Source organism: Pseudophryne corroboree, chromosome 2, assembly GCF_028390025.1.
Source record: "Pseudophryne corroboree isolate aPseCor3 chromosome 2, aPseCor3.hap2, whole genome shotgun sequence".
Taxonomy (NCBI): domain Eukaryota; kingdom Metazoa; phylum Chordata; class Amphibia; order Anura; family Myobatrachidae; genus Pseudophryne; species Pseudophryne corroboree.
This window is the reverse complement of record NC_086445.1, coordinates 1,042,555,941-1,042,569,885: the sequence shown is the minus strand read 5'-3', so window position 1 is coordinate 1,042,569,885 and position 13,945 is coordinate 1,042,555,941. Positions and strand designations below refer to the sequence as shown.

Sequence of the window (13,945 nt, the reverse complement as noted above, 5' to 3'; positions counted from 1 at the left end):
TATACACCCCCTTCTATAGAACGGTGACTCCCACACACCCCTCTCCATAATGGTCACCCACACCCTTCTATAGAATGGTCACCCCCATATACACCCCCTTCTATAGAACGGTGACTCCCACACACCCCTCTCCATAATGGTCACCCACACCCTTCTATAGAATGGTCACCCACATCCTTCTATAGAATGGTCACCCCCATATACACCCCCTTCTATAGAACGGTCACTCCCACACACCCCTCTCCATAATGGTCACCCACACCCTTCTATAGAATGGTCACCCACATCCTTCTATAGAATGGTCACCCCCATATACACCCCCTTCTATAGAACGGTCACTCCCACACACCCCTCTCCATAATGGTCACCCACACCCTTCTATAGAATGGTCACCCACATCCTTCTATAGAATGGTCACCCCCATATACACCCCCTTCTATAGAACGGTCACTCCCACACACCCCTCTCCATAATGGTCACCCACACCCTTCTAGAGAACAGCCACTCCCACACACACCCTTCTAGAGAACGGTCACTCCCTCACACCACCATGTATAGAATGGTCACTTCCTCACACCACCATGTATAGAATGGTCACTCCTACATACCCCCATGTATAGAATGGTCACTCCCACGTACCCCCATGTATAGAATGGTCACTCCCACGTACCCCCATGTATAGAATGGTCACTCCCACACAACCCCATGTATAGAATGGTCACTCCCACACACCCCCATGTATAGAATGGTCACTCCCACACACCCCCATGTACAGAATGGTCACTCCCAAGCACCCCCATGTACAGAATGGTCACTCCCACACACCCCCATGTATAGAATGGTTACTCCCAAGCACCCCATGTATAGAATGATCACTCCCTCACACCACCATGTACAGAATGGTCACTCCCTCACACCACCATGTATAGAATGGTCACTCCCACATACCCCCATACCCCCATGTATAGAATGGTCACTCCCACATACCCCCATGTATAGAATGGTCACTCCCACACACCCCCTTCCATAGAATGGATATTCCCACACACACCCTTTTATAGAATGGATACTCCCACACACACACCCTTCTACAAAATTGGTCACTCCCACACACCCCCTTCCCTCAACAATGGTCAGCCCCACTCACCCTTTTTCTTCTCCCAATAGTCCCCCCCACACACAAACACCCCCTTCCCCTCCCCTCCAGAATGGTCACTCCCACACACCCCCATGTATAGAATGGTCACTCCCCACACACCCCCATGTATAGAATGGTCACTCCCACACAACTCCATGTATAGAATGGCCACTCCCACACAACCCCATGTATAGAATGGTCACTCCCAAGCACCCCCATGTACAGAATGGTCACTCCCAAGCACCCCCATGTACAGAATGGCAACTCCCCCCCATGTATAGAATGGTCACTCCCACGCACCCCATGTATAGAATGGTCACTCCCTTGCACCCCCATGTATAGAATGGTCACTCCCTTGCACCCCCATGTATAGAATGGTCACTCCCTCGCACCCCCATGTATAGAATGGTCCCTCCCTCGCACCCCATGTATAGAATGGTCCCCTCCCTCGCAACCCCATGCATAGAATGGTCACTCCCACGCACCCTCATGTATAGAATGGTCACTCCCACGCACCCCCATGTATAGAATGGTCACTCCCTCACACCCCATGTATAGAATGGTCACTCCCTCACACCACCATGTATAGAATGGTCACTCCCACATACCCCCATGTATAGAATGGTCACTCCCACATACCCCCATGTATAGAATGGTCACTCCCACACACCCCCTTCCATAGAATGGATATTCCCACACACACCCTTTTATAGAATGGATACTCCCACACACACACCCTTCTACAAAATTGGTCACTCCCACACACCCCCTTCCCTCAACAATGGTCAGCCCCACTCACCCTTTTTCTTCTCCCAATAGTCCCCCCCCCACACACACACCCTTCCCCTCCCCTCCAGAATGGTCACTCCCACACACCCCCATGTATAGAATGGTCACTCCCCACACACCCCCATGTATAGAATGGTCACTCCCACACAACCCCATGTATAGAATGGCCACTCCCAAGCACCCCCATGTACAGAATGGTCACTCCCAAGCACCCCCATGTACAGAATGGTCACTCCCAAGCACCCCCATGTACAGAATGGCAACTCCCCCCCCCCCCCCCATGTATAGAATGGTCACTCCCACGCACCCCATGTATAGAATGGTCACTCCCTCGCACCCCCATGTATAGAATGGTCCCTCCCTCGCACCCCCATGTATAGAATGGTCCCTCCCTCGCAACCCCATGCATAGAATGGTCACTCCCACGCACCCCCATGTATAGAATGGTCACTCCCTCACACCCCATGTACAGAATGGTCACTCCCTTACACCACCATGTATAGAATGGTCACTCCCACATACCCCCATGTATAGAATGGTCACTCCCACATACCCCCATGTATAGAATGGTCACTCCCACATACCCCCATGTATAGAATGGTCACTCCCACACACCCCCATGTATAGAATGGTCACTCCCACACACCCCCTTCCATAGAATGGATATTCCCACACACACCCTTTTATAGAATGGATACTCCCACACACACACCCTTCTACAGAATGGTCACTCCCACACACCCCCTTCCCTCAACAATGGTCAGCCCCACTCACCCTTTTTCTTCTCCCAATAGTCCCCCCCCCCACACACACCCTTCCCCTCCCCTCCAGAATGGTCACTCCCACACACCCCCATGTATAGAATGGTCACTCCCCACACACCCCCATGTATAGAATGGCCACTCCCACACAACCCCATGTATAGAATGGCCACTCCCACACAACCCCATGTATAGAATGGTCACTCCCAAGCACCCCCATGTACAGAATGGTCACTCCCAAGCACCCCATGTACAGAATGGCAACTCCCCCCCCCCATGTATAGAATGGTCACTCCCACGCACCCCATGTATAGAATGGTCACTCCCTCGCACCCCCATGTATAGAATGGTCACTCCCTCGCACCCCCATGTATAGAATGGTCACTCCCTCGCACCCCCATGTATAGAATGGTCCCTCCCTCGCACCCCCATGTATAGAATGGTCCCTCCCTCGCAACCCCATGCATAGAATGGTCACTCCCACGCACCCCCATGTATAGAATGGTCACTCCCTCACACCCCATGTACATAATGGTCACTACCTCACACCCCCATGTATAGAATGGTCACTCCCACACACCCCCTTCCATAGAATGGATACTCCCACGCACCCCCATGTATAGAATGGTCACTCCCTCGCACCCCCATGTATAGAATGGTCACCCCCTCACACCCCATGTATAGAATGGTCACTCCCACGCACCCCCATGTATAGAATGGTCACTCCCTCACACCCCATGTATAGAATGGTCACTACCTCACACCCCCATGTATAGAATGGTCACTCCCACACACCCCCTTCCATAGAATGGTTACTCCCACGCACCCCCATGTATAGAATGGTCACTCCCTCGCACCCCCATGTATAGAATGGTCACTCTCACGCACCCCCATGTATAGAATGGTCGCCCCTCGCACCCCCATGTATAGAATGGTCACCCCCTCGCACCCCCATGCATAGAATGGTCACCCCCACGCACCCCCATGTATAGAATGGTCACCCCCTCGCACCCCCATGTATAGAATGGTCACCCCCTCGCACCCCCATGTATAGAATGGTCGCCACTCGCACCCCCATGTATAGAATGGTAACCCCCTCGCACCCCCATGTATAGAATGGTCGCCCCTCGCACCCCCATGTATAGAATGGTCACCCCCTCGCACCCCCATGTATAGAATGGTCACCCCCTCGCACCCCCATGTATAGAATGGTCACCCCCTCACACCCCATGTATAGAATGGTCACCCCCCATGTATAGAATGGTCACCCCCTCTCTAGAATGGTCGGCACCTGTGCAGAACGATCACTCCCATCTCTGGCTGGAATGGTCACCCCCACCCGCCTATCACACCAACGGCACCTACCTCGCCCCATCATTACCGGGCCACCTCTGCCCGAGCTCCCCCGGCAGCCGCCGCTCTGCCTGGTTCAAACTCCGCGCGTCAGTCTCCTGCGTCCCGTGATGTCACTCCGAGCCCGGCGCCGCCATGTTGGTTCCTGGCATCACCATTTGTGACGCCTCCTCCCACAGCCTGATTGCTGCATACTTGCCTACCTGACCCTCTCCATGAGGGAGAAAATGCTCTGTTCCTGGACTTTCCTGGTAATGTATGATTGCCATCACCTGTGGTGAAACACCTTTCTTATCAATGAACTAGCTCACCACAGGTGATGGCAATCATACATTATCAGGAAAGTCCAGGAACAGAGCATTTTCTCCCTCATGGAGAGGGTCAGGTAGGCAAGTATGGATTGCTGCCATGCTGACACTTGTAGTTTCACCACACCTGCTGTATACATGAGCACAAGTCCTTGCCAGCACTGTACACACTGTGTCACTGCTGTAGCTGGTAGTCATAGCAACACCCCTGCTCTGCTAATTACCATCCTGCAAGGGGTTAATGTGGGATTGGCTCAGCTGGTGATCCCTACCTTATAAATAGGCTGTAGGGATCCTGGCTGCAGGCAGCCGCTCTCCAGGGTGTGACCGAGCTCAGGATACCACAGGTGGCTGGTGTCCCCCCCCCCCAAATAATAATGCCACGCGTCCCAATGTTCTCCCTTTTTCCCCCTCACATGTCCTATAATAATGAATGTGGTGTTGCGGGTACCCCTATAGGGCGTTGCACCCCCACCCCCTGTCCCGGTCACTCATTCAGCAGTCAGGGGGCAGAGTATTGCTATATGGGGGGGGGTATTATATCGGAGGGTCTGGGGTAACTAAATGTGAGGCTGGGTAACTCTCTGCCACTACCCGGGGGGATGTTACCCATGTGGCAGCCTGGGGGGTGAGTCTCTCTATTGGGAGATGTGTAAGTGGGTGCGACGTATTGTTTCCTAATCCATATTGTATTGCACCCGTTAGTGCCAAGCATGGAGCAGAAATTCCACCGGAAACTTTCCTGGCCTCCGGCAAGCGCTAAAGCAAAGAACGTTCATAGGTAACAATTGTGTGTTCGTGGTTAGGCCTGTCCAGTCAGTACTAATGGCGCAGGTAACGTCACCTTGTCCACTATTATTGCTTCCGTCAGGCAATCCGCTTTCCATGGACGAGATCACACAGTTCTCTCTACCTGTTCTGAAAGGGTTAAAAAAAACTGTTCTGCAGTATTCATTACTCAGGGTTGTGCTGAACAGTGGATTTATAATGCTGCACTTCAGTGATACAGTTCCTTGTGTTTATTAAGTGTGCACTTATAGTGGTCCTCCTCTGCCATGCTGCTAGTTCCCTGTTTAGTAAACTATAAGGTTATTTTTATCATTACTAATTCTACTTGTAACACAAGCAATATGGGAAGGCGATTTATCTCTAGGTAGCAGCCTGCGACCTTCGCTATAATCTGTATGTACAAACGTCTCTCCAGGCACCATATCAGTGACCTAATGAAGCTGTGGAGGAAGAAGACGCAGACCCCGGTACACTCCTCATACAGAGCGTCTCTCCGGGAGTGTGTGAGCCTTCTGCACGAGGTAACACAATGCGATGTCTCACCGTTCCCCCCTCTCCTGGAAGCTTTTTCTTGTATTCCCATATGAAATCGTTTATAGGGGTCTATTTACTAACCAGCTCCTAACTGCCATATTTGTAACACGGCCTGTAACGTGGCTGGCAGGAGCGGATTATCTGGTACTTTATCTCTCTCCAAGGCTTGGTACATAGACATCACAGATGCTAAGCTCATTTGGGCAGGAACCCCCCACCACCCCATGATACATGTCTGTTACTTTTACAGTTCTGCAGACATGTCCATGTGCTAAGCCACCTCGTCATCACCCGGAACGCCCACTATACGTATTCTATACATTCTTAGACCACGTGTCTCCCATACGCCTCATTCGCAGCTCCAACTCTGCACTCTATATCCTGGCGCGTGGCCAGTGGGACTTAGTCTCCACTGCGTCCAATATCACCATTACGTGCGTCGCCAAATCAGGGCTTAGTGCCGTAATGGAGATGTCCTATTTGAGATGAGGGGTAACCAATTACTTTGTATGAACAACTAACAAGCTACATGTACTTTCTTCCGTAGTTTCTTGGTTGTTCCCAAAATATTCCCAGGACGTGCGGGTGTCGGGAGTCTTCCATGCAGCATTCATATTCTTCAGACGCGTTTCTCCACCCAGTGTTCCAGTTCCTTGGACAGCGTGAAGAGCTCTCTGGTCTATATGGGGGTTCAGGGTGAGTATAATCTACCTACTTTCTCCAAACCCTCGTAGGACGAACCTCTCAGATCTAGAGACTGGCTGAACGGTTGTCTCAGATCTACATCCGCTGAGGTTCACCTGTAGAGCTAAACTGGTATTGGGGAAGCTAGCCAGATACCCTCATCTGCAGCCACACAGGTGTTTTACATGTTATGGGTTTGTCATGATGTCCCTTTAATCCAGGACACCTATGGTCTACGCAGGTTTTGTGGTTGGGTAATACCGGGTGAAATGCAGCCTTGGAAGCTTTGAATCTCTTGGAAGAAGGAGATTTCCTGGCCTCTTGGTTAGAGCTGCAGCATGGGTCATTTGGGTGGCTGAGGGTGCAGAACTGGATCACACATTCATGCAGGAGGCATCTACTTATACAGATGCATCCTTCCAATGAAGCAACAGTGATGCTGTCCAAGCACATCTGAATCCGGTTAAATATGTCCAGCTTTAGGTAATCTGGAGTTTCGCCAGATGTTGTAGAACTACAAGACCCAGCTGACCAATATTCCGTAACCTTTACTGGCACAAGTGAACAGTTGAGACCAATGTATGGCGGCTCTGGGCTGCACATGTTTGCATGGAGACCGTCCATCACTTGTGCACTTGCCAATGTCTTCTCCTCACCCCAACGTCCTCACCCTCTTCTGCTCTGTATTATACCTTGTTCCCCATTTACTTCCCACAGATCTCCTGGTGATCTGCTCAGTGAGCTGTTCTTCCAGCTGGAATCTACCTGCTGCTGGCGCAGACTCTTCGCAGAAGCTCCCCGGTTACAGGAACTCTTACCGGTAAGGTCCTGAGTTCATGATACCATTAGTTCATTTGGTTTCCAATATCATCTCTATGCTGATGATTCCCAAATCTATCTTTCCTCTCCAGACCTCTCCCCTGCTCTCCTCACTCGTATCTCCAACTGTCTCTCTGCTACCTCTTCCTGGATGTCCCAGCGCTTTCTTACACCTAGCATGTCTAAGACCGAGCTGATCATCTTCCCACCCTCCCGCATAACCTCACCTCCTACAATCTCATTATCTATTGATGGCACTACTATCTCCTCTAGCCCCCAAGTGCGCTGTCTTGGAGTAATCCTTGACTCCTCCCTCTCCTTCACACCACACATTCAGCACCTCTCACAAACCTGCCGTTTTCATCTAAAAAATATTTCCAGGATGCTACTAAGACCCTCATCCACTCACTCGTCATCTCCAGACTGGACTACTGTAATCTCCTCCTGACTGGCATTCCTGACAAATACCTCTCTCCACTCCAATCTATCCTCAATGCTGCTGCCCGGATCATCTTCCTCACCAAACGCACTACGTCCACCTCTCCTCTCTTACTAGACCTTCACTGGCTCCCCTTCCCTTTCACAATCCATTTCAAGCTTCTCACACTTACAAAGCCCTCACCCACTCCTCTCCCATCTACATCTCTGACCTTATCTCCCTTTACACTCTGAAAGGATTCCTCCTCTATTCTTTAACCCTCGATGTGATAGCCTCTTTGACGTCCGTGAGTGTAAACCTTTAGCTACAAGTAACATGCACAACACAAGCAGTAAAGATTCACACTGTTTATTGTTGGTTTAACAAAAGTATATAAAAGAAAGGATTTAGGGCGTGTATATCCAAAGTCAATAACTAATTGGACAGAACACAAAAAGGGGGCTAACATAACATGATTGGCTAGGAACTGCCGCAGTGGAAGGATATGCATATATGGGCAAGTTGTTACTCAAATAGGAAGGTTATTCACACGGTATAAAAAAGATAACAGACAAGGACAGTAGCAAAAAATGTGCTGGAACATTAAGTTCTATAACACAAGCAATTCTATGACATTGAAGCAGAGACGAGCTTTAACCCTTTCACACTCCCACCCGTCCTCTTCGCTCTGCTAATGCACGCCGACACTCCTGTCTACTGATTACTTCCTCCCACTCCTACCTCCAAGATTTTTCACGTGCTGCACCACTTCTCTGGAATTCCCTACCTCTCCCCCTCAGACTCTCCACCTCTCTACAAAACTTCAAACGGGCTCTCAAGACCCACTTCTTCACCAAACCCAGCCACATCTCATCCTAACCCTCTGTTCCACGCTCTCTATGTACCCCATCTGTGTCACCCATGTCTGTCTACCCCTCCCCTTTAGAATGTAAGCTCTCACGAGCAGGGCCCTCTTCCCTCATGTGATTATCCTTTCTTACTTTAATAATCTTCAACTGCACCAAATCCAGCAGTCTTCTGCCACCTGATACTTATTCCAGTGTCATCTGCTGATGTAGCTATGTTTATTTACCCTGTACTTGTCCTATACTGTCATCAACTGTAAGTTGCTGGTTTCCTGTTTGATTATTTGTTTATGTACTCTGTAATTGGGCGCTGCGGAACCCTTGTGGCGCCATATAAATAAAGGATGATGATGATGATGATAATAATGATACCGTAGGGTTTAGGGCTTGCTTATACACAACCTTCATGTCGGATACCGTCTTTGCGCCTGTCCGTAATCCTAATTGTGATGACCATAAGGCTGAGTACACACCTACAGATATCTGTCCAGTCTGTCTGGTGTAAACAAAAGTCCAGTTATATTTGTGAGCAAATGACAATTGACCGTTTGCTCCCAAACGCTCTGCCCTTCATCTCTCACTTTGCGTATTTGCACCCCTGGCTGCGTTGTGGACAGAGCGTTGCACTGGGTCATACATGTACTATACAAAATGCACTGTCCGTTTCTGTGTGACATAATCTGGTCATGGTTAAGTGAGGTGTGGGGGGGGATTGATGGTGTGGTGATTAATGTTCTGTGTCTGGGCCTGTGGGACCTTACCACAAATCCTGGCCTCTGGCTTTGGACATATTGCTGTAAGTGTCACAGGAAGCTTCCAGATGTCTTTGTTACACCCCTGGGTACAGGTATACAGTACAACATGGATGCCGGGTCCCCGCCAGATGCAGTATTCCTGTGGAAAGCGCTGGGCAGCGGAGCCGGAGCACAGGGTATGTGTGTTTGTATGGTCAGTATAATGTGTTATGACAGTCTATCTGGTCATTTACTGCCAGCATTGATATAGACACTCTACTTCAGCCAGAATTGTATTTGCTGTTTTGTTTTCTGGAGTTCCCGTCTCTCCCGGTGTCTGTTCTCTGCCACATAATGGCACAACGTCGCCCTGACCCCATAATGCATCTCTCCTCTCAGGTTTCTTGTCAGAGTCCTGTGGGCAAGAGCCAGACATGCCACAATCATTGTACGCCGGGCAGGAGGCCTCAGGAGCACGGGACAGACTTCCCAGCTGGTGAGTCGGGCTGACAAGGGGGCACCCTGGGCTGTTTTTGGTTATTACAGGGGGAGGACAGCAGTAAGGGGATATCAGGGGCTCATTTGGTGCAGAGAAGCTACGCTGCATGGTCAGCAAGCTGCAATACTCTGACCATCCTGCAGGAGGCAGCAGCTCCAATACTCTGACCAGCTACTTCCAGGTTCCTTCCCCTACTGGCCTGTATATATCTGTGCAGTGGTGGATGGGCCACTGGCATCTGCTGGCCCCTCTCACCTATGTCAGTGGCTGTCAGCCCCTCGGCAGTAGTGGGTATTACACTCTGCTACCAGCAGATTATTGATAAGCCTGGGACTATTACAAAGTTGTGTTATAAAAGTGACAGAAGTAAGGAATATACATTGAGAACTGCAACCGCATCCGGTCCCAAATTTGCCATGGCCATTGTCTCCTCAGAATGCCTGTATAACCTGAGCCAGGCCAGGTGCAAAGACTTAACCGAGAAGGATGTGCGGTCCGACCAAAGACCGAGACGGGTGAGACTGACGTGCCGCCCCATTACTGTCGTACACCCATCTGGTGCCAGTATCCAGGGCAAATACCTGGTCCTGCCCTGAAGACAAGTTTCCACTTTTCTGGTTAGAATGTAGGGTCTCCCGCCTCTGGTGGAGGCATCCATTTTGGGGTGTGAGTTGGTATCCTGCCTGCCAATTCAAGCAGTTGAATACACAAAATGGCTGCCTCCACACTGTAAGCGACTGGTATGGGGCTACTACCATTTTCCTTTGTAAGATATCGCGGCCATCTTGTCGTGGACTCTGTCACGGAGGTGTCGCTGCGTAATGCCTGCACCTGGTGTTGGGTCTCTGCTGTGTTTGAGGACATAAATATCTGGGGTCTTTTTGATGTTCTAATTACTTTTCCTCTCAAACAGGGATATTTGGTCTCAATCCGGGAGCTGAAGAACTCTCTGAAGACTGACTTGGAGGACCACCAGCTCTACCTCATGGATATAGAGTCCCGTTTGTGTGGCCTGGAGCGCCGAGCGCAGGACGTAACACGACATCTGGAGAGAGCCAGTAGGTGTCGGCTGGTCGTTGTGTCCTGAGTATACAGATCCCTATCCGGATCAGGGTTTGGCGTTCCCGGGCAGCGGTTGGGGAGAGGAGGGCAGTAGTGAGACCCTGAATGGTGAGGAGAGCAGGTATTGCGTATTCAGAGCTTACAGGCCAGGTAGTGCTGTTATACAGGGTAAATACTACAGTTATCAGATTCTGTGGAAGACCCTGTAAATGGCTGTATTGCCGTGTTCTGTGGTCTGTCACATACAAGACGGAGTAGTGTTTATAACGGTCGCCTTCTGCAGCAACGCTGGTCTGCGGTGGAGGGGAAGCCTGGAGGGGGGTTGCTTTGGATTGGTAAACTGGCATTAACCAGTTTTATTGCTGTGAAAAGCAGGGATAATGGCTTGCCACTAATTAATAGATTTCCCACGTACTTACTGTCATTAGCAAATGACTCTATACAAGCTGTGTCCTACCCCAGTTAACCATAACTTATGTGATAAGGGAAAGAAAAAAAATGCGGTCTGTGGCGGAGGCGGGCCCTGGTCTGTGGCGGAGGCGGGCCCTGGTCTGTGGCGGAGGCGGGCCCTGGTCTGTGGCGGAGGCGGGCCCTGGTCTGTGGCGGAGGCGGGCCCTGGTCTGTGGCGGAGGCGGGCCCTGGTCTGTGGCGGAGGCGGGCCCTGGTCTGTGGCAAGAAGCCTTTTCACTGCAGATGTGGGAGATTTAGGAGATATTTGTCAGAAGTCTCCTGAAGTCTGAACACTATGGGGGTAATTCAGACGTGCTAAATGTAGCACATCCACGATCACTTTCACAGACATGCGGGGGGGGGGGGGGGACGTCCAGCACAGGGCTAGTCCACCCCGCATGTCTGGCTATGCCCCCTCCCCCGCACAGGTACAAAAGCATCGCACGGCGGCGATGCTTTTGTACCTGAAGAGTAACCACAGCCAGCGCAGCTCCAGCACACTGGCAGGGAGCTACCTGTCGCTCTCCGGGTCGCAGCGGCTGCGTGTGACGTCACCCCAACGCCTCCGGCCCACCCCCTCCCGCCCAGCAAACGCCTCTGCCTGTCAATCCGAGAGAGACTATCGCTGGGCTGAAACGCCGATCACATCTCTGGCATGCGCCAGCGCACTGCGGCACCTACGCATGCGCAGTTCAGACCTGTTCGCCCGCTATGTGAAAACACAGCTGCGATCATGCCTGAATTAGCCCCTATGACCCAGAAGTCAATGGGAACTCGCTGACAGCTTCCTGTGCTTGTGTGACACCAGCCTGACAGGGATCATTCTCCCATTGCAGATCTAGAGCTGAAAGCCATTAAACAAGGAAGCGTCTCATCGAGGACTCTTGTGGGTCAGCGGAGGTCTTCCCTGGTGAGCAGTGATCTAGAGAAGATGGAGGAGTGGGACCTTCACGTCCTGGACAGTCCCTGGGAACAGTGGGCGTGGAACGTGGACGTACTGTGGTCAGACAGGTTGCGGTGTGATGAGACTCCGCCTGTACGTGATTGAGAACTTGTCTTGGGTAGAAGCCTATTGGTTGATATGACTTGATGCATCTCCCCCTATCGTGTTATACAATGCGCTTGATAGATGCTCCCTCAGAGCTGATTGGCTGCGACTTGTCCACTTCTCAGCTCTGTAAATGGCTTGATACTTCTCCCCCTTGTTGGATTACCTGCCATGTCGGTTTATCCTGTGGGAAGACCCTTATAGACGGTTGTGGGTTTTGTTTCCCCTCAGTCGCCCCCTCCCCATGTTTCATTTAACTTTCTTTTTTTTTTTTTTTTTCTCATCCCTTCCCCCAAGTCACAGAATAAACGTCGCAGAGCGGAGGACCCTGCTCACAGACCTGACCGGGGACGCCCGGCAGATGGCGCCAGGAGCTGCTGGAGCCACATACAGACTGGCATCTCCCTGTGCCAGGACAAGGTTAATGTGAGTGTGTTTTATTCAGAATTAAACAACAAAGGTTTTCTCCTCTGTACAATTGCCGTTATGACCGGTATTGCTGATACTGTTGCACTAGTGGGTTAGTCGGTGACTAGTTATAGTCCGCAGATGGTAGAACATAGTCTGAGACAGATCCCACCTTGTGTAGGTTGCGTTCTGTTATATATGGAAATACTGAAAGGCGTTTCCTCTTGTGGCATTTCCCTGTGCACCCCACAATCCCCTGTGGACGCCTTGCAGAAAGAAGGGTACAGGGAGAGAAGGGAAGCTGTGTGAAATCTCAAAGCACAGGCAACTGGTGCAGCCACAGTAGAACTAGAAGTCCCAGCAATGTTTTGCCAGCCTCAGGCATTGCAGGACTTGTAGTGCCACAGATGGAGTTACCCTATTCTACAGCTCTCCTGTCCGCTATTTGCAGGTACTTATACAGCAGGTCACTCGGCAAATCAACCGGACTGAGACCGATCTAAACGCCACGCGGACCTAGAGGAGACGGAGGGGGGGGTGAGAAGAGGACAACGCCCCAATGCTGCCAGTGTGTGGCCCCAATATTAATTACTCATTATTTATTAATAAACTATTATCAGCACAAAGTGTCCTGAATGTTGTTGTAGTCTCTGGGGGAGATGATGGGTCCCCTTACATTGCTCGTTATTGGGGTCATTCATGCCTCAGACAAGGGTCTCTCAGACGTACTATACGTGTGTGGGTGCGTGTCCCAGGTGTATGTACAGCGTGGGTGCGTGTCTCAGACATACTATACATATGTGTGGGGGTGTCCCTCAGACGTACCATACAGTGTGGGTGTGTCTCCCGGATGTACTGTACATGGGTGGGTGCGTGTCTCGGATGTACTGTACATGGGTGGGTGCGTGTCGCGGATGTACTGTACATGGGTGGGTGCGTGTCTTGGATGTACTATACATGGGTGGGTGCGTGTCTTGGATGTACTATACGTGGGTGGATGCGTGTCTCGGATGTACTGTACATGGGTGGGTGCGTGTCTCGGATGTACTGTACATGGGTGGGTGCGTGTCTCGGATGTACTGTACATGGGTGGGTGCGTGTCTCGGATGTATGTACAGTGTGTGTGCGTGTCTCGGATGTACTATACATCGGTGTGTGCGTGTCTCGGATGTACTGTACATGGGTGGGTGCGTGTCTCGGATGTACTGTACATGGGTGGGTGCGTGTCGCGGATGTACTGTACATGGGTGGGTGCGTGTCGCGGATGTACTGTACATGGGTGGGT

The 13,945-nt window shown here is 51.1% G+C and overlaps 2 protein-coding genes across 4 annotated transcripts in view; one reads left to right on the top strand and one right to left on the bottom strand.

Annotated features, from left to right (window-relative positions):
• Positions 1-4,209, bottom strand: part of POLQ (DNA polymerase theta) — a 196,432-nt gene extending 192,223 nt beyond the window's left edge. For 2 of the 3 annotated variants that reach the window (XM_063956839.1, XM_063956841.1), the window contains exon 1: positions 4,054-4,209. The gene's annotated coding sequence lies outside the window, so the exon portion shown is untranslated. Of the gene's footprint in view, positions 1-3,979 lie in introns of all 3 variants that reach the window. The other variant, XM_063956840.1, reaches the window with a different exon arrangement.
• Positions 4,210-4,953: 744 nt separating this feature from the next.
• Positions 4,954-13,286, top strand: LOC135050373 (uncharacterized). The gene is made up of 12 exons (XM_063956838.1): positions 4,954-4,977; positions 5,055-5,130; positions 5,554-5,659; positions 6,220-6,368; positions 7,074-7,176; positions 9,307-9,390; positions 9,593-9,689; positions 10,128-10,207; positions 10,606-10,750; positions 12,041-12,240; positions 12,550-12,678; positions 13,112-13,286. Exons 2-12 carry the CDS (start codon positions 5,063-5,065, stop codon positions 13,178-13,180), a joined length of 1,230 nt encoding a protein of 409 aa, XP_063812908.1. The 5' UTR covers positions 4,954-4,977; positions 5,055-5,062; the 3' UTR covers positions 13,181-13,286.
• Positions 13,287-13,945: the final 659 nt, after the last annotated feature.